The 20,077-nt window shown below is 42.2% G+C and overlaps 1 protein-coding gene across 1 annotated transcript in view; it reads right to left on the bottom strand.

The window, feature by feature from the left end:
- LOC142750416 (uncharacterized) overlaps positions 1 to 20,077 on the bottom strand; it is a 372,136-nt gene that overhangs the window by 199,364 nt on the left and 152,695 nt on the right. Inside the window, exons 61-66 of the mRNA XM_075859419.1 lie at positions 18,109 to 19,278; positions 14,962 to 16,695; positions 12,183 to 12,434; positions 9,979 to 10,236; positions 9,116 to 9,331; positions 6,266 to 6,307 (exon numbers count right to left, since the gene is read on the bottom strand). Coding sequence (XP_075715534.1) covers positions 6,266 to 6,307; positions 9,116 to 9,331; positions 9,979 to 10,236; positions 12,183 to 12,434; positions 14,962 to 16,695; positions 18,109 to 19,278 — 3,672 coding nt within the window. The remainder of the gene's footprint in view (positions 1 to 6,265; positions 6,308 to 9,115; positions 9,332 to 9,978; positions 10,237 to 12,182; positions 12,435 to 14,961; positions 16,696 to 18,108; positions 19,279 to 20,077) is intronic.

Genomic DNA, 20,077 nt, shown 5'->3' with positions numbered 1-20,077 from the left:
GAAACAACGACATGTTTATATATTGCTGTCTGCTGATATTAAACATATTACAATAATACAGTCTTTCAATTTCAGTGTCTCTATTATGTGTACCTACACTCCTCAACATTGAAATCGTAACACCAAGAAGTAAAACTTTTGGAATTGTGGAAATCAGAGAATCTATACACATGTTAATGATAAGTAAATGCTAAAAAAAAATGGAAACAAAATATTCCAAACATCTTGATTTATTTAGTATTGAGTATGAGCACCACACACAGAAACAAACGCACTTACACATCTTGGCATGCTATCAATAAGGTTATTAATGATTGTCTGAGGAATGTTATGCCATGCTGAATGCACTTGGGTACGCAAAGCATCAAGATTGGCTGCTAGTAGCTCCCTTTGCAATTGCTGACCAATGACGTCCCAGATGTGCTCGATGGGAGACAAGTCCGGAGAGCATGCAGGCCATGGTAACACGTTTAGGCCCCACGTGCTGCTCACAGTAGCACGAGCAACATGCGGCTTGGCATTGTCCTGTTGAAAGACTGCTTTTGGGACACTTTGAAGTAATGGCCGTACCACTGGTTCCACGACGAAATCAATGTAACGCTGAGCTGTTAGTGTACCTGAAATGAAGATTAGCGGGGTCCGGCTACTGGACATTATGCCACCCCACACCATAATCCCAAGAGTAGGACCTGTGTGACGTTCCCTTGTGAAGGCCTTTTTATAGCATTGCCCACGGGGTCTTCAGACCGATTTCCGATTATCTATGTGTCCGAGACAAAAGCGGGACTTATTGCTGAAGAGGATAGACCTCTATTCCAGCCTTCATAGACATCTTGCTGAGCACCATGATAGTCTTCGAGAGAGGTGGCGTATGGTCAATGGAACACCTGTAGATAGACATCTGGCTCATAGTCCAATATCGTGCAAATGTCTTCTGATGGTTTGAGTCGACGCTGTTTGCTGCCCTAGGCTTGGGATGTGACGTCCAATGTCACTTGCAGTACAGAATGGATCACTACGTGCCATTCTTCCAATAAGATGATCCGTCAGTGCAGAGGTTCGTCTCCGTGAACCTTTTGCTCTCATTCCCATTCGTTGTTGTTCTCCCAAACTCCGGGAAACGCAATGTTAAACAGGGCTGACATCTCGACCTAGGCGCGTAGCGATCTGCCAGAGTGATAAACCAAGGTCTCTCAATTCAAGGATTCTGTCCCTCTCAGTTTGCGACAAGTGGCAATAACTGGCACTTAGACGAGCAGGAGGCATCTCACAATCATCCCACACCATGTGTGTGTATATATATATATATATATATATATATATATATACATAGGGACTGCTGTTTATGTTCACCATTGTAGTTTCTGCAACTTCTGCTTTCTTGTAAGATCTACAGATGACTTTCCAATGTTTATGGACACTGTCTTTTAGAAATAAGGTATATAGTATAATGGCGGTCTATGCTACACAAATTTTTTATGCGAATGAAATAACAAAGACCAGTACATTATGCTACCAATATATTTTTGGTAACTCGTTTACACACTTTATTATGAACTTGTATATGCTGTGTATTGCAGAGTATGTTAAGCTTTCCAAGGACTGTACCTATAATTACTGTTCTCTACAACCCGAGTTATATTTGTTATAACACACATTGACATGCAAAGTGGCAGCAGACCCCAGAGCAAAATCATTATGTGTGCTGATTCATTTATTCGGGCTCCTCTTTCACCATAATATAGTGTTCTGTGGTCCAAAATGCAAATAAAACACTCATCTACCTTAAATATGTTTTGCTAGGCACAGGACTATAATGCAAGTAGAGGAGGGTTAGTGGTATTAATGTAGAACGTTTATTCATGGATCTGTCTGGTTACCAGTAGCGGTCATTTTTCTACTATATGGCAAATTGGCCTATGCCATTAAAGGGTGGTTTTTGTCTTCCTCTTGATCAACTGGGTTTTGTAAGTATGAAGAGTTTGACTTGACAAACTTTATCCCACAAACTATATCACTATATAACTATCAAAAATCCCACTTTTATCTTGCCAAAAAATAAACTAAGAAAATATTATTTAAATGTAAGGACACCTGCTTTATAATTAGTATCTTGACAAGGGAGCCAGTAAAATCTTATTTTATTATAACCTGGACTTGCATGGAGATAGCCTTTAATATGTCATGCATATGGCCGTACTACAGCACTGTACAACCTCCGAATTATACAGAGCCATAACAGAATCACCTAAAGTGCCTACGGCTCTGTAGCATGGAGCCACACAGAAACCCATGTGCTGCTCATAGATATAAAAAATATTCTGGGGTATGAAATCTATTGACTTTAATGAGAGTGTTTTAGTCATATTTTATTAGTAACTAGAACAATCCTGCTGTTTAAACTGGATGAACTACTAAATTACACAAACGTTACTTTCCAGTGTTCCTAAATGGGTATAATGCTCTACAGTACCTGGTCTATACTTCTTCAAATGACAATAGTTGATTATAGATAATAATATTTCTTTACGCTTTGTATTTGCATGGCCATAAATAACATGTATTGATATATTCTTACACCAGAGAAAACAATGAAGCTTGCTACAAGTCGTTTTAAAATTAGTTTTATGGACAATTCAATGTGCATAAATACTGTGTTAACATGAATTTGGAGTAAGTGGAAAAGTAGTTTATCCATAGGATGTAGTCTGTTTGATGCACCCATTTCTATCTTCATGAATGCGATAACAAAACTCTCACTGCACAAGGAGTGGATTCAGAAATGAGTGAGTGAATGGAATAAAAGTAGGTATAAAATATATATTTTTTTCACGTTCATAGCTTATCAAGAATCCAATCATTGAGGTGTATTCACACCATTTAAGGCTGTAAAATAGCTGATAAAAAAAATAGTCAATAGCTTAGATGCAATATCTTTTCTTCTGTCATTGAACTTGGAATCCTTAGACAAACGTCAAGTAACAGTCCCACTGAGTAAGCAGAAGACTCCTGAAATGTGCACCAAATGATTGGAACCAAGTAGATGATCGCCAGTGGTGTCCTAGTTCACACAAAGCTAGCATCAGTCTCAAGGCTTTATAGCTTGTAGAGAGGTTGTGGGCTGGTCATGTTTAGGAAAATGGTTCCTTCTTGTGTTTTTTGGGCAGATGAATAGTTTTAAGATTGGTCCTGTGTGATTTAAACAAAGATGTCATGTTAAAAAGCTTGGAGCATCCATGACTGGTGAAGTTGGTTAATAGAGGTGGCTTGCAGCAATAGAAGCGTTAAGTATTTAGAATTGGCATTGATTGATTGATAGCACTTTTTAAGAATGTGATTCACAGATGAATGTTTTTGTTAAATTGGAAAAGGTCCATGGATGAAATGTAATAAAAAGGAGTAAAAACACAGTATATCGGAATATGAAAATGCCTTTTAAAAATATTTAATGGCATTGTCTGGTTTCGAAAACCAATTTTAAAATATCTATTAGGGCATGGCCAGACGTGGCTTATTTCTGCAGACACTGTCCGTATCAATGCCGCACATAATCTGCGTTGCAGATTCTGTTGCGGCTTTGCCTAAAATGTGCAGTAAATTGATGCGGATTAGCCGTTGCGTATTCCGGTGAAGAGTACTTCCTGCTGTCTTTTAAAACATTTCATCTCAGTCTGGCTATAGACCTCGAAACACATAGGTCCAGCCAGAATGAAGAAATATCCTGTTCGTAAAACCAATACGCAACGCAACACACATAACATCTGCGGATTTCATTGCAGAATTTTGAATCTCCATTGAAGTCAATGGAGAAATTCCGCAATAAGTCTGCAACAAGTCCGCTACACGTCCGCAACAGCCAGTGTATGCTGCGGACACCAAATTCCGCACCGCAGCCTATGGTCCGCAGCAGAGTTTTCCGCCACATGTGCACGAACCTAACTAAAAAGGTGTGGAAACCAATGGAGAAAATGTCCGCTGCGGATCTCCACAGCGGACTGGCAGCAGCGGAATTCCAGAGTAATTCCTCCACGTCTGGCCATGCCCTTACAGTAATCTGAGTTAATCGAGGGGGCAGGAGGGGTCCTTAATCAGAACTTCCATCAATTTGCCAAATTAAAGAACAGCTACAAAGAGTGAATCTTTGGAGGACCTAGCACATCCGTGCATTACACAGATAGCCCATTGATTTCAATAGGACTGTATAATGCATAATTTCCTCTGCAGTCACTGCAGCACTTCATTCCTTGAAGTCCCAACCATACGATCAAGCTTATTTTCAGGAAACCCTTCTAACACAAAGGGATTGTAAAAAAAATTGGCAATTTTTACACCCCTGTATTGCCATATATATAGTCAGCAATATCTATAGGCAATTGTAAAATATTATGATATCTGTAAGAGGCCTTTACTTGTTTGTCATTATTAATTTGGAATGGAAATTGTAAGATTGATTTTGTTCAGGGTTGACAAAGCTGGGCAGAGATCCATGTATGTCTTCTGTTGCAACGTTATCATTCATAGTTGACATAATATATGATGTTTTCTTTTCTTCCAGTATTACTGAGCTCACATTAAAGCTGATCTCTTCAAGATGAAAATAGAAGGTCCCAACTACTGCATCCATAGAACATTTCCGTCATGCACATGCATGTTTCCATAAGTAAAAGCCAAAGCCAAAGCAGGTTTGTTGTTAATATGCACAGCTAAGCTTTGAGAAGAAATAGCATAGTCAAGAGCTAGCCATGCCCATGGAATATGCTGAGAGGGCAACACACATGTAAAACCAAGTAATACTGTTTATGAAAATTATGTAAACATATTTAAGATCACATAGCAAGATGTGGTTTAGCATGTAGGCTTGCAAGTCAACAGAGACAAAGTAAAAGTATGTAACACATGTTCAGCAATAATAATGGATAATCTGAATGATATGTCAACAATCCAAAATACAGAATGAATGTAACAAACTTCATTGTCATCCTGTTGTAAGTAATATTGCTCTCAATCAACCAAATACTTACATATTTAATTATTTACTTCTTTAGAATATTCCTAAATTACTGTTGTGGTCATTGAAGCCGGTAAGCACTCCAGGAAAAGCCCAGTCTTGGGTAGTGTTTATTAGTTGGTTTATTAGCTACAGGTACCACACCAACATTCAGGATTTTGTAACCAATGCAAACATCATGACTCTGTCTTGTAACGTCTAGTATACAAGGGCGTACGCACCATAAAGAGAGCTCATGCAGCTGCTATGGAGCCCCACAGAGAGGGAGCCCATTTCAGGTTGGTCTTGGCCCTATTTTAATGGGTGCTAAAAAAACCTTTACAGGGTTGTGTTCTCCACAGGTTCTGCAATGTTAGCAAACAAGGAAATGCAATATGTACATAAAGGGGTTGTCCGAGATTGAATGACTTTGTGTTAATGCTTGTAATTTATAAATGTAAATACATTTGTAATATACTTACATTTTCCAAAGTGGCCCCCGTTTTCCAGATTCTACTGCGGGGAACTTGATGGGTGACGTCACTCTCTGCACTGGCTCTAGCCGCTGTGTTGATCTTCAATTCTTTGCCGGGTATACAACACGTCACTGGTGATGTGCCGTGTATGGGCTGTTCTGCTGTACAGCCAGTAATCTGCATGCGCTGTCACTGCTGTTCTCGCGGTTTCTGCTGTTCTCGAGATAACAGCAGGGGCCGCGCATGCGCGTTACAACAGAACAGCCCATACATGGCACGTCACAAGTGACGTGTCGTATACCCGAAAAAGTATTGAAGATCAACACAGCGGCCGGAACCAGTGCATAGAGTGACGTCACCCATCAAGTACCCCACGGCAGGATCTGGAAACGGGGCCACTTTGGAAAATGTAAGTATATTACAAATGCATTTACATTTATAAATTACAAGCATTAACACAAAGTCATTTAATCTCGGACAACCCCTTAAAGTCATGAAAAAAGGATGGGGGCACCAGGACATCCTGTCTAATGGTGTCAAGCAGAATCTGAAAGGGGGCTTTGCTATGGGACCTCCTGTTCTCTATGTGTCCGACTGCTAGTATATCTATCAATCAGTCTACAAATACTGTAGATACAACATTATTGCTTTGGACATGACTATCATCACTTTACAGACCTGCCCTATTGTGCTAATGTTATCTTTTAGTTGCCAGCTATACAATTCGTAAATCCATCACAAATATGAAGGCTTACAGTACTTAATAATTTCATCAATCTTTTATAAAAGTTTAGTTTATTACCTCATCTTCTAAAGTTTCTGCAATTTCTTCACTGGTTATCTCCTGCACATAGAAACAAAGAAAATCGTTATTTTCTTTCTTCCTACTTTCCTCACTACAAATATTCTTATATTTCCATCATGTCCAAAGCTATATATTTTACTATATAACCTGCCTTGACAAAAGGAATGGTTGGTTTTTATGCCATAAACCCAATCCATAGAATTATATATGTCATTTTGATGTGTTTTGCAGAATGTATTCATTTTTATACCAGCCATTGGATGTTCTATATGCTAATATGGTGTGGTATTGTTTATTTGTAAAAGTTAGATAAGAACATAGAGAAAAGTGAAACAATTTCTATAAAGGCAGGTTCACACAAAACTAAGAATCAGACTACTATAACAGCAAATACCCACATTTAAAATCTTTTAGGGCTCATGCACATGACTGATTCCATTTTGCAGACCACAAAACACGGAGTTTAGTGGCTTTTTGAGCTGTCCAGTTTTGCGGACCAATAACCTAGAATGGGTGAGATGAAACCCAAATATGGACAAGAATAGTACCTGTATTATAATTTGCAGAATGTACACATGGATCTGCAAAAAAAACAACAGATCTGTGCATGGCCTCATAGAAAATTAAGGGTTCGGTATGCTATCCGCAAAAAAAACCAAAAAAAAGGATAGAACACTGAAAAAAACGGTCGCGTGCATGAGCCATTAAATGTGGGGCATTTATTATTTAAACTAATAGTTCTGTTTCCATAGAAGACTCCATTGTTCTGACTGGGCAGTTTGGTGCATTTACTTGTGCACTTTTTAGCTAAAGTCAAGAGTGGATCATTAAGAGAGGAAAAGTATAAGGCGGGATTCACACGACCGGGTCCCGCCCGAGCCCGAGTGCCGGCCGGTAAAATCGGCCATTTTGCCCGGCCGGTTTGCATAAAGTTTTGCATCCGTGCCGGGCCGGGCAGATCTGGACAGTGACATCAGCAGAAACTCCTGAAGGGGAATCCCCATGTGTTCGGGGATTCCGCTTCAGGAGTTTCCCCTGATGTCACTGCCCAGATATGGACAGAGACATCAAGCGCTCTGTCCAGGAGCGGAATCCCCGAAAACACAGGGATTCTGCTCCTTCAAGGAGCTAAAGTGCGGCTAGTACATAGCAGAGCGGGGAGATACCTCCCTGCTCTGCTATAGTGGCGTCGCTACAGTAGTAGCAGCCGCAGCAGCAGCAGCTGCTAGCGGCGCGATCGAAGGTGTCACCGGGCCAGGGCGCTTTTAACAAGCAGGGGAAGGGGGCCAGCACAGTGCTCCCTCCACCTGCTGTACACCCCGGCCCTGCCACACAGTGTACAGCGCACAGCCATTCGTCAGAATGGCATCAACTCCTCCTCCTCACATGCACTCTGCGCTGTGAGGAGGAGGAGATAGAGCGCAAGCGCCGGAAAACCCGGCCATCACTCGAGACACATCCCGGTGATGGCCGTGTATTACCCGGCCCCATAGACTTCTATGGGAGCCGGGCGGCCGGGTATCCAGCCGAAGATAGAGCATGTCCTATTCTTTGATGGCCGGTTTTGCAGGTCGTCAAAAAAATCGGTCGTGTGAATAGCCCCATTAAGGGTCTATTATTCCTAATGCAGCCGGGTGCCGGCCGATTTATGAACGGCCGGCACCCGGTCGGGAAACCCTGTCGTGGGAATGAGGCCTAAAGGAAATGCTTACATTTAAAAATATTGTGTGAATTCAAAAATGAAATTTTCCATTCACTTATGGACAACGTTTGGCTGCTGTGGTTTTAACGTTATAAAAAAAAAGTGCCTGTCCTGTCTGAGTCTGCCTAAGGCCTCATTCCCATGACAGGGTTTCCCGGCCGGGTGCCAGCCGTTCATAAATCGGCCGGCACCCGGCTGCATTAGGAATAATAGACCCCTAATGGGGCTATTCACACGACCGATTTTTTGACGGCCTGGAAAACCGTCCGTCAAAAAATAGGACATGCTCTATCTTCGGCCGGGTACCCGGCCGCCCGGCTCCCATAGAAGTCTATGGGGCCGGATAATACACGGCCATCACCGGGATGTGTCCCGAGTGATGGCCGGGTTTTCCGGCGTTTGCGCTCTATCTCCTCCTCCTCACAGTGCAGAGTGCATGTGAGGAGGAGGAGTTGATGCCATTCTGACGAATGGCTGTGCGCTGTACACTGTGTGGCCGGGGTGTACAGCAGGTGGAGGGAGCACTGCGCTGGCTCCCTTCCCCTGCTTGTTAAAAGCGCCCTGGCCCGGCGACACCTTCGATGGCGCCGCTAGCAGCTGCTGCTGCTGCGGCTGCTACTACTGTAGCGACGCCACTCTGCTATGTGCTAGCCGCACTTTAGCTCCTTGAACGAGCGGAATCCCCGTGTTTTCGGGGATTCCGCTCCTGGACAGAGCGCTTGATGTCTCTGTCCATATCTGGGCAGTGACATCAGGGGAAACTCCTGAAGCGGAATCCCCGAACACATGGGGATTCCCCTTCAGGAGTTGCCGCTGATGTCACTGTCCAGATCTGCCCGGCCCGGCACGGATGCAAAACTTTATGCAAACCGGCCGGGCAAAATGGCCGATTTTACCGGCCGGCACTCGGGCTCGGGCGGGACCCGGTCGTGTGAATCCCGCCTTATACATTCTAAAATGAAACTTTTTTGCTCTGTCGTTTGCACATGGGAATAACCTTGTGCTGTAAAAAAAATTAAGAAATATGTTTATAACTTAGAAGTTGCAATAAGAAATTTAAGCTGTATAATCATGCATATTTTTAAGTAATAAAATATAACAAGAGTATTTTACTTTTTAAGTATTTAAAGAGAGGCCATACTTACCTCGGACGCAGTTGTAGGGCTTAAATTGTCTTCAATTGCTAAACTGTGCTCCGTACTTGCCAGTTTGGTGTCTCTATCTGTCACCTGGAGAGCCTGCTCTGTATGCCACTCCAATAATGTATAATTTACTCTCATTTCTTGCTCATCAATAAATTCTGTGGATACATTTACAGCTCGATTACTTTTCTTTTTGTCTTTCTTGCCTTGCCTTGTTACCTAAAAATGCATCAAAGAAATATTACAATAAAAGTTTTAAATACTTTAATGTTTCAATTATTATACTTCAAAATTTTACAGCTTACTTATGAGAAATTATATTATAGCAATATTACTTTTTGAAGCAAACACAGTATTGCCAAAAAATTCATGGAGATTAAAATTTAAAAACAGGACGGGATAATCAAGTATCATTAAATAGGGCAGGGAATTATGGAAGATTAATTTATTAGTGGTTTCCTCCATGAAATCAAGAATCCCAAAGAATCCAGTAGACATGGCTAGAATAACCAACTGGACACTTACTATCTTGACCCACAAATAGTAGTTCCATGGTGGTATTGCAATGTATTAAAGGGGTTTTTCAGACAGTAAAAATTGATGGCCTATCCTCATATTATAAAACTCCCATCAGTAGTATAATTTTAGTATAAATATAACATTTTCAACATTTATGACAGATTATTTAAGTGCTAAACACTGCATTCTAAGTTCTTATATTATGATGCACCCAAAACCGAGACTTACTTTAAAATAATGTGTACTGTACTAAGAAAAACCACATATACTGTATGTAAGAATGCAGAGCTAAATATAAAAAATACAGTTTAAATGTTTCGAAGTGTTTTCAGTTTGGTAGACTTTACCTTCACAGGAACTTTTGTTTGTGTCTCTATTATTGTTATTTGGTCAGAAGAAATCTCATGGCTGATGTTTTCCTCTCCTATAATATCTAATATGCTGAACTCTGTTGCAGTCGATGTTGGGGTATTGGTAGGCTCGCCAATGCTCTTGTCTATTCCCCCATCATTTCCATTGGTCTCCTCAGTTAGCGTGCTTCGCAGCTTAGTGTCAGTGATTGTTTTCTCCAGACGGCTTTTTTTCTTATTCTCTTTTCTAGATTCCTAATATAACAGAATTGTATTACTTTAGTTTTAACTGATGCAGCTCACCAAAGTCATTGCGTCAATTATTGCTATGTCTATTGACTTTTATATACAACGTTAGATGAATCCTTGATGTGTCCACAAAGTTTTTATTTCCCGTTAGTTATATAACGCTAACATATTCTACAAAACTAAAAACCTAATTTCATAGAAAGCCAATTATCAGTATGTTTATGGAGTGTGAGAGGAAATTGGAGTGCTGGGAGAAAACCCAGGCAAAGAACACTTAAAAACTCCATGATGATTCTGTCCTTGGTTGTTTCGAACCCAAGACACCAGTGCTTCAAGACAACAGTGCTAACCACTGAGTCACCATGCTGCCCAACAGCTAAAATATTAACCCTTGATGACTGCCAATATGTGTTTTCACGGCGGTGATTAAGGGTACTTATGCCACAGTGCCGTGAAAAGGTGGCGCTGTTACCTAAGTCCGGGACGGCAAGAGTGGGTGTCGGGCTGTCTAAAGACAGCTGGATACCACCCGTTTAACCCCTTAGAGTCCACGGTCAATAGCAACCACAGCATCTAAGTGATTTTAGAGGTTGGGTCTCTCTTTAGAGAGGGTCTCTCATCCCATTGGTACACCTGCAACACAATAGTGGGGTGCCTATAGTTTTTATGTCAGATGGGGGCCATACAAAGGCCCCCAGGTCTACCTTTATTGAATGCCTATTAGGCCCTGCCAAAGGCACTGACAGGCATAATACATTGCAATACAGCAGTATTATAGTGTGTTATAATAGTGATCAAAATATCACAAAGTAACGTTCCCTAATGGGTCGAAAAAATAAAAGACAAAAATTGTTTATAATAAATAAAAATCCCTAATAGAAAAATGAAAAACCCACTTTTTCTCCCTACAAAATGCTTTATTATGAAAAAACTAAAAAAAAACTGAAAAGGTTACACATAATTGGTATCGCCGCATCCGTATCGACCAGAACTGTAAAAATCTTATGCTATACAACCCGCTCGGTGAATGCCGTAAAAAATAAAAACAATGCCAGAATTGCTGTTTTCCGTTCATCCTGCCTTCCAAAAAATGTGATAAAAAGCAATCAAATAGTATGTACCCCAAAATAATAAAACTAAAAACTAAAAGTCATCCCGCAAAAACCTACAAGTAGTCCCGCGGAGTTTATCGCAGTAGCAAATCCTGTCTGCTAGCGTGCATGCACATTGCGCGACTGTTAGGTTATGGTACCCTAGGTGACGTTATGATTACCTTCTTTAACCCCTTAGTGACCACCAATACGCCTTTTCACGTGAGTCACTAATGGGCTTTAGGCTAGGCTGACGCCTTTTCACGTCAGCCTAGTCTAAGTCATGCACGGGTCTCCCGTGCAGGCAGGAGCCGGGGCTCTTCTGTCTGATGACAGCTGAGCTCCTGCTCCAACGCCCGCGATCGAAGTTTACTTCGATCGCGGCCGTTTAACCCATTAAATGCCGCCGTCAATAGCGACCGCGGCATTTAACTTTGTTTACAAAGGGAGTGCGCTCCCTCTGTCACCCATCGGCGGCCCGCGAATGCAATCGCGGGTCTCCGATGGGGTGTCATGGCAGCCGGGGGCTTGATAAAAGCCCCCAAGTCTGCCCTGGACATATGCCTGTTAGGACGCGCCAGAGGCACGTCCTAACAGATTGCCTGTCAGATTTACACTGACAGGCAATAATGCTCTGGTATACGAAGTGGTGGCGGAAACGTAGCTAATGGTTTCCATTGGTAACCGTCGTGACAGGGTTCCATCGTTTTTATGGAATGAATAGCGCAGTCGACGGAGGAAACCTCCTAAGAGACCTTGTGAATATCAACTTTTCTGTATTTAACATTCTAAATCGAGTGTTCAAGGACAATTTTCTAACCTAATTGTGTTTCACAACTAAAAAAAACTAGTAAAGTTCACCTTGTCCTGCTTCCTACTTGGTCGCTCTGATTGTGCAGCAGTTTGGGTTACAATGAAGAGCTTGTCTCCATTTACAGTAGTAGTTATCCGAGTAGGTAATGGTAATGGGCTGCTCTCTTGTATAGTTAACTGAAGACCATGTCCTTCTGCATCTTCCTCTTGCTCCTCTGTGACCACATTTGTAATAACACCAACAGATTCCAAATCAGTTTTTTTCTTCTTCTTTTGCTCTTTTTTGCTGTCATTTGTCTCCTAAATACAAAGCGAGTATAATAGAGTCTAATACTACTATGTATATAGCAGTAGCTCAAAGAGTTTGGTTCAAATAATGCAAAACATCAAGATGTATTTTCACAGCTTTTTAAATAGACAAGCCCATCCAAAGCACCATGCATCAGATATAAAATGCACATGGAATGTTACCTCAATATTACAGAAAGTCAAAATAAGCATTTAAATTAGCTACTATAAAATATAACCTTAAATAAATACCCTTAAAATCAGGTGTATAGACTCACAGGACAAACAGAAAAACTAAACGGTATGTGGAGACGGTATGTGGAGACTTCCAGTGTACGATAACTGGAACAGCCCCTAAAAAAATCCACCAACAGTAAAACAATAGTATGCACAGCAATGAGATAAGATGCATAGGAAATATACCAAAATCAGCACACCATGAGTTAATGTCTACTGAAAAATTGGTGGATTTTACCAGAATCAACGTTGGCTGACTGTGCTCAAAGCGTTTTAAATGGAGAAAATGCAAACGCTAGGCCAGCGCTGGTCTGTGGAAAGAGGAGACAATCGTAGCCATCCCTATCTCACCCTAAGACTAAGAGAACAACAGGACAGATATTCAGACCTGTTTATCTGACACTAAACAGGAAAGTGGCCCTTGGGGGCCCTTACCCTATAAAAAAAATTGCTAGAAGAATTGGTGAAGATTTCAAATATATAACAATTTAAAGAGGAAAGTTTCTGAGGAGTTCATGCAAAAAATCAAACACTTTTTTTTTTTTTTTCTTTATCAAAGTTTATTAAATTTTCAATACAAACAAATAACAACTTTAATGCATTTGAACGAGTAGCAGTTCAACTGAACCACTTTACATGAAATTTTTGCATACAATGCAAATGTTATACATAAAGAGCATATACATTGTCGGCATGAAGAAGTGTACATTAGCGTAAGAACCATTCAATGAGGAACAAATAAGCACAGAAGAATTTGTACAATATAATCAATCTGATGTATTATATAATATAGTGCAAAAAAAATAAAAATAAGAGACGGGGGGGAGAAAAGAAAAACAAAGAAAACGGAAGAAGAAGGAAGGACCGCGGGACAGGTAAGGTGTATAGTGGAGAGGGGTGACCTCTAATCAAAACGTACAGACGCCAAAGAAGATTTAGGTGTGTTCTTCCAGCCAACGTGGAAGGGCTTCGCTTTCTGCAAACAGAATCCAGCTCCTCCATGTAGCCATGAATCTGTCTCGTTTGCCATTGTCCCCTGCCAGGAGGCCTTCCATTCTCATGATATGAGTTAATTCGGTAACCCATTCACGAAGAGAGGGGCATCTCGTGGATTTCCAATGTCTAGGAATCACGCACCTAGCTGCAGTGAGAAAGTGTCTGAAAATACCCTTTTTCAAGGCTGTGACGTTGCCTGGCAAAAGGGACAGTAGTCCAATGGCAGGTTCAATAGGAGTCTGGGAATCAAACAGCACATTATATAGTTTGAATATGTTAGTCCAATATGGAGATAATATGGGACATTCCCACCATATGTGCAACATGGTTCCCAAAGCGGAAAGGCAGCGCCAACATTGGTCAGACACGGAGGGAAAAGCTTTATGTAACAAGACCGGGTATCGATACCAACGGGTGAGAATTTAACAATTATTTTCCTGTGTGTAACAGGCTGATGGCAGTTTATGGGTAAGCAAAAAAATTTTTTGCCAATCCTCCTCCTGTATGTGAAACCCCAGTTCGCGCTCCCACGCCTGTACATATCTAAGTTGAGATAGCTCAGAGCAGTCACGTAGAAAGACGTGCATTGTTGATAACGGTTTGGTCGGCATGGAGGGTATCAGTAGGCAGACTTCCAGTGCTGTTTTGTCTAAGGTGATAGCCTCATTGTCTGGGAAAGAGGATATGTATGCCCTAAGCTGTAGATACTCCATCCAAGATAGTATTTTGTGAGGACACGATTCCCTCAAGGACAGTAAAGTGGGGAGCTCATGAGTGTCAGTGAGTGTGGAAGCTAGTCTGACATTGTCCTGCTTCTTCCAAGAAAGAAATTCCTCGACTCCCACTGCCGGTGTGAAGTCCGGATTGTCAAATAAAGGAGTGAAAGGACCAGGACAATGGGTTAGGTTAAGAGCCGCTGCATCCCTTTCCCAAGCCACTAAAAAATTTTGAGTTAACGATGGTAGCATAGAGGTATTTCTGAGCTGTTTGGCCGTCCATGGGAGAGATGTTAGTCGTAAAGGGGAAATTTCAAATTCCAAACAACCCATTGTTTGTGAGCATATGATCTAAACCAGTCAGCGATTCTCATCAACAATGCTGCAGAGTGGTATTTTTTAAAATGTGGTAGCCCCGCCCCTCCCTGCGATTTTGGTTTGCAGAGCACTTTCAGGCTTATTCTGGGTTTTTTAGGTCCCCAAATAAATTTATTTATGCTTCTATGTAACTGACGGAAGTAGGGTTGAGTTGCCAGAATCGGGACCGTCTGAAATAGATATAAAAATCTAGACAAAATGTCCATTTTTACCGCATTGATTCTGCCAAACCAAGAAAGGCAAGCCGAAGAGTACTGCTCCACATCTTTCATTGTGCGATGCAATAAAGAGGTGTAGTTCAGACGGAACAACTCTGTCAAATCCGTTGGAATATTGATTCCCAGATACTTTAGAGATTCTTGCTGCCATTTGAATGGGAAATTTTGTTTTAAGTGTTCAACCAACTCACTGCTGAGGGAGACATTTAAAGCTTCAGTTTTAGAGTAGTTGACTTTGAAATTGCTGAGCTGACTAAAACGTTCGAATTCCTTAAGGATGGATGGCAAAGTCACAATAGGTTCAGTTACATACAAGAGGAGGTCATCTGCATATAAGGCAAGTTTGGTATGCATTGATCTCACGTTTATTCCTTTTATGGAAGAGTTTTTCCGCAATGCACTAGCCAAATGTTCCATGGTGAGAACGTATAAGATAGGGGATAACGGGCATCCCTGTCTGGTACCATTTGAAATGTGCAGTGGATCTGATAATAGCCCATTCACGCGAACCCTGGCAGTAGGTTTTGTATATAAAGACATTATTTTTCCAAGCATATTGTTACCCAAACCGATTTGTGACAATGCCCTCCCAAGGAATTGCCAGCTTACCCTGTCAAACGCCTTTTCGGCGTCCACAGAGAGCAGGCATGTAGGGATCCGTTGTCGTTGTGCATAAGACATGAGAAGGATGGTCTTGTTTGTATTGTCTCTTGCCTCTCGTCCCTTAACGAATCCCACCTGATCATCATGGATGAGAGACGGTAAGATAGGAGACATGCGTGATGCAATGATCTTCGCAAATAATTTGACATCTCCGTTGATCAGTGAAATCGGGCGGAAGTTAGGGCAAGACGTAGGGTCTTTCCCCGGTTTTGGTAGCAATGTGATGTGTGCCTCAAGCGACTGTTGGGCGAAGCCGCATGTTGGAGTGATGGAGTTGAAAACCCTTGTTAAAAAAGGAATTAGAAACTCCTGGAATGTTGTGTAAAATTTTTTATTGAAACCATCAGGTCCCGGACTCTTTCCCAATGGAGAGTCCTTAAAAGCTTGCAGCACTTCGTCCTCCGTGAAATCGGACTCTGACATGTCAGAGTCTGCATGGGAAAGAGTAGGGACTGGAGTCTCGTTCAAGTACTCGTCTATTTTGGACTGTAGTGTTTCCACCGGGATGTCATGTAAGCTACCTTTAATGTTGTATAGGGAAGAATAGTATTGTTGAAAACCCATAGTGATGTCCTTGGGATCAGAAACCACCTGCCCTGATGCTGTGTGTAATTTAGGGATATATGCAGCCTGTGATCTGGGATGCAGCGCCCTTGCGAGAGGTCGTCCACATTTGTCAGCGAGTTCATAAAAGTACTTCCGATTCCTGTCTCTATACCTCGTGTAGGTTTGGTCGAGCAGTTCCATGAGTTGGTTCCTGGCGAGGCCGAGGTCTGATAGTGTAGTGAGGAGTTGCGTGCGTTTATGTTGGGTCTCAAGGACATTAATCTTATCTAATAATTTGGTCATTTGGGCTCCTTTCTCCCTTTCCAGGCGTGACCCATGTTGGATGAGAACTCCTCTTAACACACATTTCAACGCCTCCCATTGCAGTGGTAAGGCTGTTGTGTCAGCTGTATGATTAAGAATGAAGGACGGAATGGAGTTCTTCATTGCGGTCATACAGACTGTGTCGTTTAGGAGGTTGTCGTTCAGCTTTAAAATGTTTCGGCTTATCCGGGATATCTAAAATCAGATACACCGGAGCATGATCTGACCAGAGTACATTCCCAATCATTGTGGTGGGTTTCAATGTGAGGAGATGGTGGCTGAGAAGGAACATGTCAATTCTACTGTATGAATTATGTAACGCAGAAAAGTAGGTGTAATCTTTGGTTTGTGGGTGGAGCGTGCGCCAAACATCGACCAACTGCATTGTATGTAATGTGGATGATAAGGCTGACAAATGTGACCTAGGTACCGAGCTTTTACCAGACGATGAGTCAAGATATCTGTCAAACACTAGGTTAAAATCGCCTCCAATTACCAGCAGACCTTCTGAGAAATCCTCCAGCCTGCGCAACAATGACCTGCACACCCTAGCCTGATCTTGATTAGGTAGATAAAAGTTAGCCAACGTAATCACCTTGCCATGTAGAGAAATTTTGACAAATAAGTAGCGACCCTTGTGTCTGACGCCGTCGCCAATACCTCGTGCAATAGGGATTTATGAATTGCAATACTAACCCCATTGCTTTTGGACTCCGTATTCGTGCTATGATACCACTTGGAGTAGTATTGAGTGCTAAGACGAGGAGTGTGTGCTGTTTTAAAATAGGTCTCCTGTAAAAACAAGAGTTGGACCCTCTCTTTATGCATGTCATAAAGGATCTGTGCGCGTTTTTAATGAGTATTAAATCCCCTGACATTCAGAGTGCACATCTTTAAGGAGGCCATCCCCTCGCACTAGAAAGGCGGGAAGAGGGAAAGAGGGGGGGTAAGGTTAGGTGTAGGAGAAATTGAAATAAAAATAAAACGAACTTTGGAGATGAAGTATAGAATAAGGGTGAAAACCCGCTCTCTGATGACTAAATCAGAGAGTTATTACAAACCAAGTAACACTGGCGAACCAGTGAATCCCTAATTGGAAGAGTGACTAGTCAGGAACCCAGCGAACGCTTAGACTATCACCCCAGCAATATTACAAAAAATAGAGAAGAAAGAGCAACATGAAATAATACAATAGGAATAAGTATCAAGAGAACAGTATAGCACCAAAAGGAGCTATGGAGAACACCCGTTAAGTGGTAGTATCTAAGGCAATATGGTATGACACATGAGATGGTGCGGAACCTTAAATATACTTTCAGAGGCAAATAGTGGAACAGTGTACCATTAAAGTGACGCATTTATGTAAAGTGCTAATGGACCTCGTCTATCTCTAACCAGAGCACAGTTATGTAAAAGCATATCACGTCAAGGTATTCGTTCTAGATTCTTTCAAAAAACATCATGAACCCTCAACCTGTGTCCCTGCAGAATGTATAGAATACAAATATATAATCATGAGAGTTCCGTGTCAAAGCCGGAAAGGGCTTATAATTATGCTACATGTGGGTGAGTATATATACTCACGACCACCACTTAATTTTCTGGGACCGGTTCCATCAGTCGTCGCTCCTGACGCCGTCCACGAAGGGCTGGAGATCTGCCGCGACGTCCTTGGTGCGCTCTTTGGGGAAGAAACGGAGTTGAGGGCCAGTCCAATATGGAGACTCTTGGGATGTCTAACGCCTCACAGAACTCTGGGATGTCGGCTAGCTCCCGGACGAAGAAGAGAACGCCATCTTTCCTCACTTGAAGCTGGAACGGATATCCCCAAGAATATGGAATCCCATGCTCCCGCAGAACATCCAGTAAAGGGTGCAGGTTCCTGCGTTTATCCAAAGTCATTTTGGAGAGATCAGATAAGAGTTGAAGTTTGGTCCCCTCCCATAAGATATCGCCTTTATCTCTGGCTTTTCGTAATATTTCTTCCTTCAGCGTGAAGTAGTGAATGCGGCACAGGATATCTCTCGGCCTATCAGGGTCTGCGTTTCTAGGACCCAGAGTGCGGTGTGCTCTATCAATTTCCAGAGCAGATTCAGGCTCACGTCCCAGGAGAGAGTTGAATAGGCCCTTCAGGGTAGGAACTATAGAGGCAGTGCTATATGTCTCCGGCAGGCCACGTACACGCAAGTTATTCCGACGGTCTTCAGCGATATTAAACAGCATATGGATTTGCTGAGTATGTTGTTCCAGCGTCGACTGGTGGGATGCTTGTGCCTGAGAAGTCGCTGTAATATGTCCATCCATGCGCTGTACCTGGTCTGTAAGCTGAGAAAGATTGCATGTCAGCGCCTGTATCTCGGATTTGTACGTGGTCTCCAGTCTGCTCACATAAGCTTCCATGTCCCCCTTTGTTGGAACTGCAGCAAGTTGTTGTTTTAGCTCCATAAGCATATTCCCTGGAACAGAGATCATATCTGTAGCAGGCATTTGCGTGGTTAGGCCTGTAGTATTCTTCTGAGGCGAAGAGGAGCTAGGAGAGGAAGTTTGGGCTGGAGATGGGGGGGCTGTAGGGGAAGCGTCCTGTACTGTGCTTCCATTTCCCCTGGTCCGGCGGTCAGGGCCCGGCGGCGCCATCTTCGATTTCTCTCCCCTCACTGTGTCGCCAAAATACCTGTGAATGCCTCCGGTAAATGCCCTCGCTTGTGATCCGGACGGTGTGCCTGTATGCCTGGGTGTTCTCCTATTCATCAGGGTGCCGTTTGCCTCTGCCTTCTCATGCTAAAGAGCGTGCTGGGATGAAGTCCGTAGCGGAGCTCTCAGTCCACACGTCCACTCGGCGCCATTACCAGGCCACGCCAAAAATCAAACACTTTAAATGGATTCCACACAGACAATTTTAGGAACAGTGTGGAATCCTTGTGTTACAGGGGATGATATTCCTCAAGAAACATAACTATAGAATGATATATTACTACACAGCGGTATATGTACCTGTTCAGACACAAAAGACAAAGGAGTCAATACCGGGTGTATACTGTTAAGGTATGTTCACACGCAGAGTCAAAAAGTCTCAAAATACCGACCTGTTTTCAAGAGAAAACAACTCCTGATTTTCAGATATTTTTTGTGCCAAAAACCTGCGAAAAACGCTCCATCGGAACAGAACGGCATTTTCCTATTGAAATCAATGGGCAGATGTTTGGAGGCGTTTTGCTTCCGATTTTTCGGCCATTTTTCGGGCGTTTACGGCCCAAAAAACGGCCGAAAATAGGCTGTGTGAACATACCCTTAGGGTATGTTCACACGGGCTATTTATTTAATGTTAGATTTTATAATAGTTACCTATGCTTATTTCGACTTGCTCTCAGATTAATTGAGCTTCTCATTTTTAGGCCTTGTGCCTATGGTATATTACGGCTTTGTTTTGTACAGAGCTATAATAGGGCAACCATGGAAGTACTTGTTTAGACTATATTCCCAAAACAGTGAAAAAAAATGTCCATTAAAAACTCATCAACTGCCAGTTTTTCATGGCCATTTTGCATCAGTGTGTCTTTCATCCATTTCCAGTCCGTCT

The sequence above is a fragment of the Rhinoderma darwinii genome, chromosome 3 (assembly GCF_050947455.1).
Source record: "Rhinoderma darwinii isolate aRhiDar2 chromosome 3, aRhiDar2.hap1, whole genome shotgun sequence".
Taxonomy (NCBI): Eukaryota; Metazoa; Chordata; class Amphibia; order Anura; family Rhinodermatidae; genus Rhinoderma; species Rhinoderma darwinii.
The sequence above is the reverse complement of the archived record's forward strand: the minus strand, read 5'-3'. Positions and strand labels throughout refer to the sequence as shown.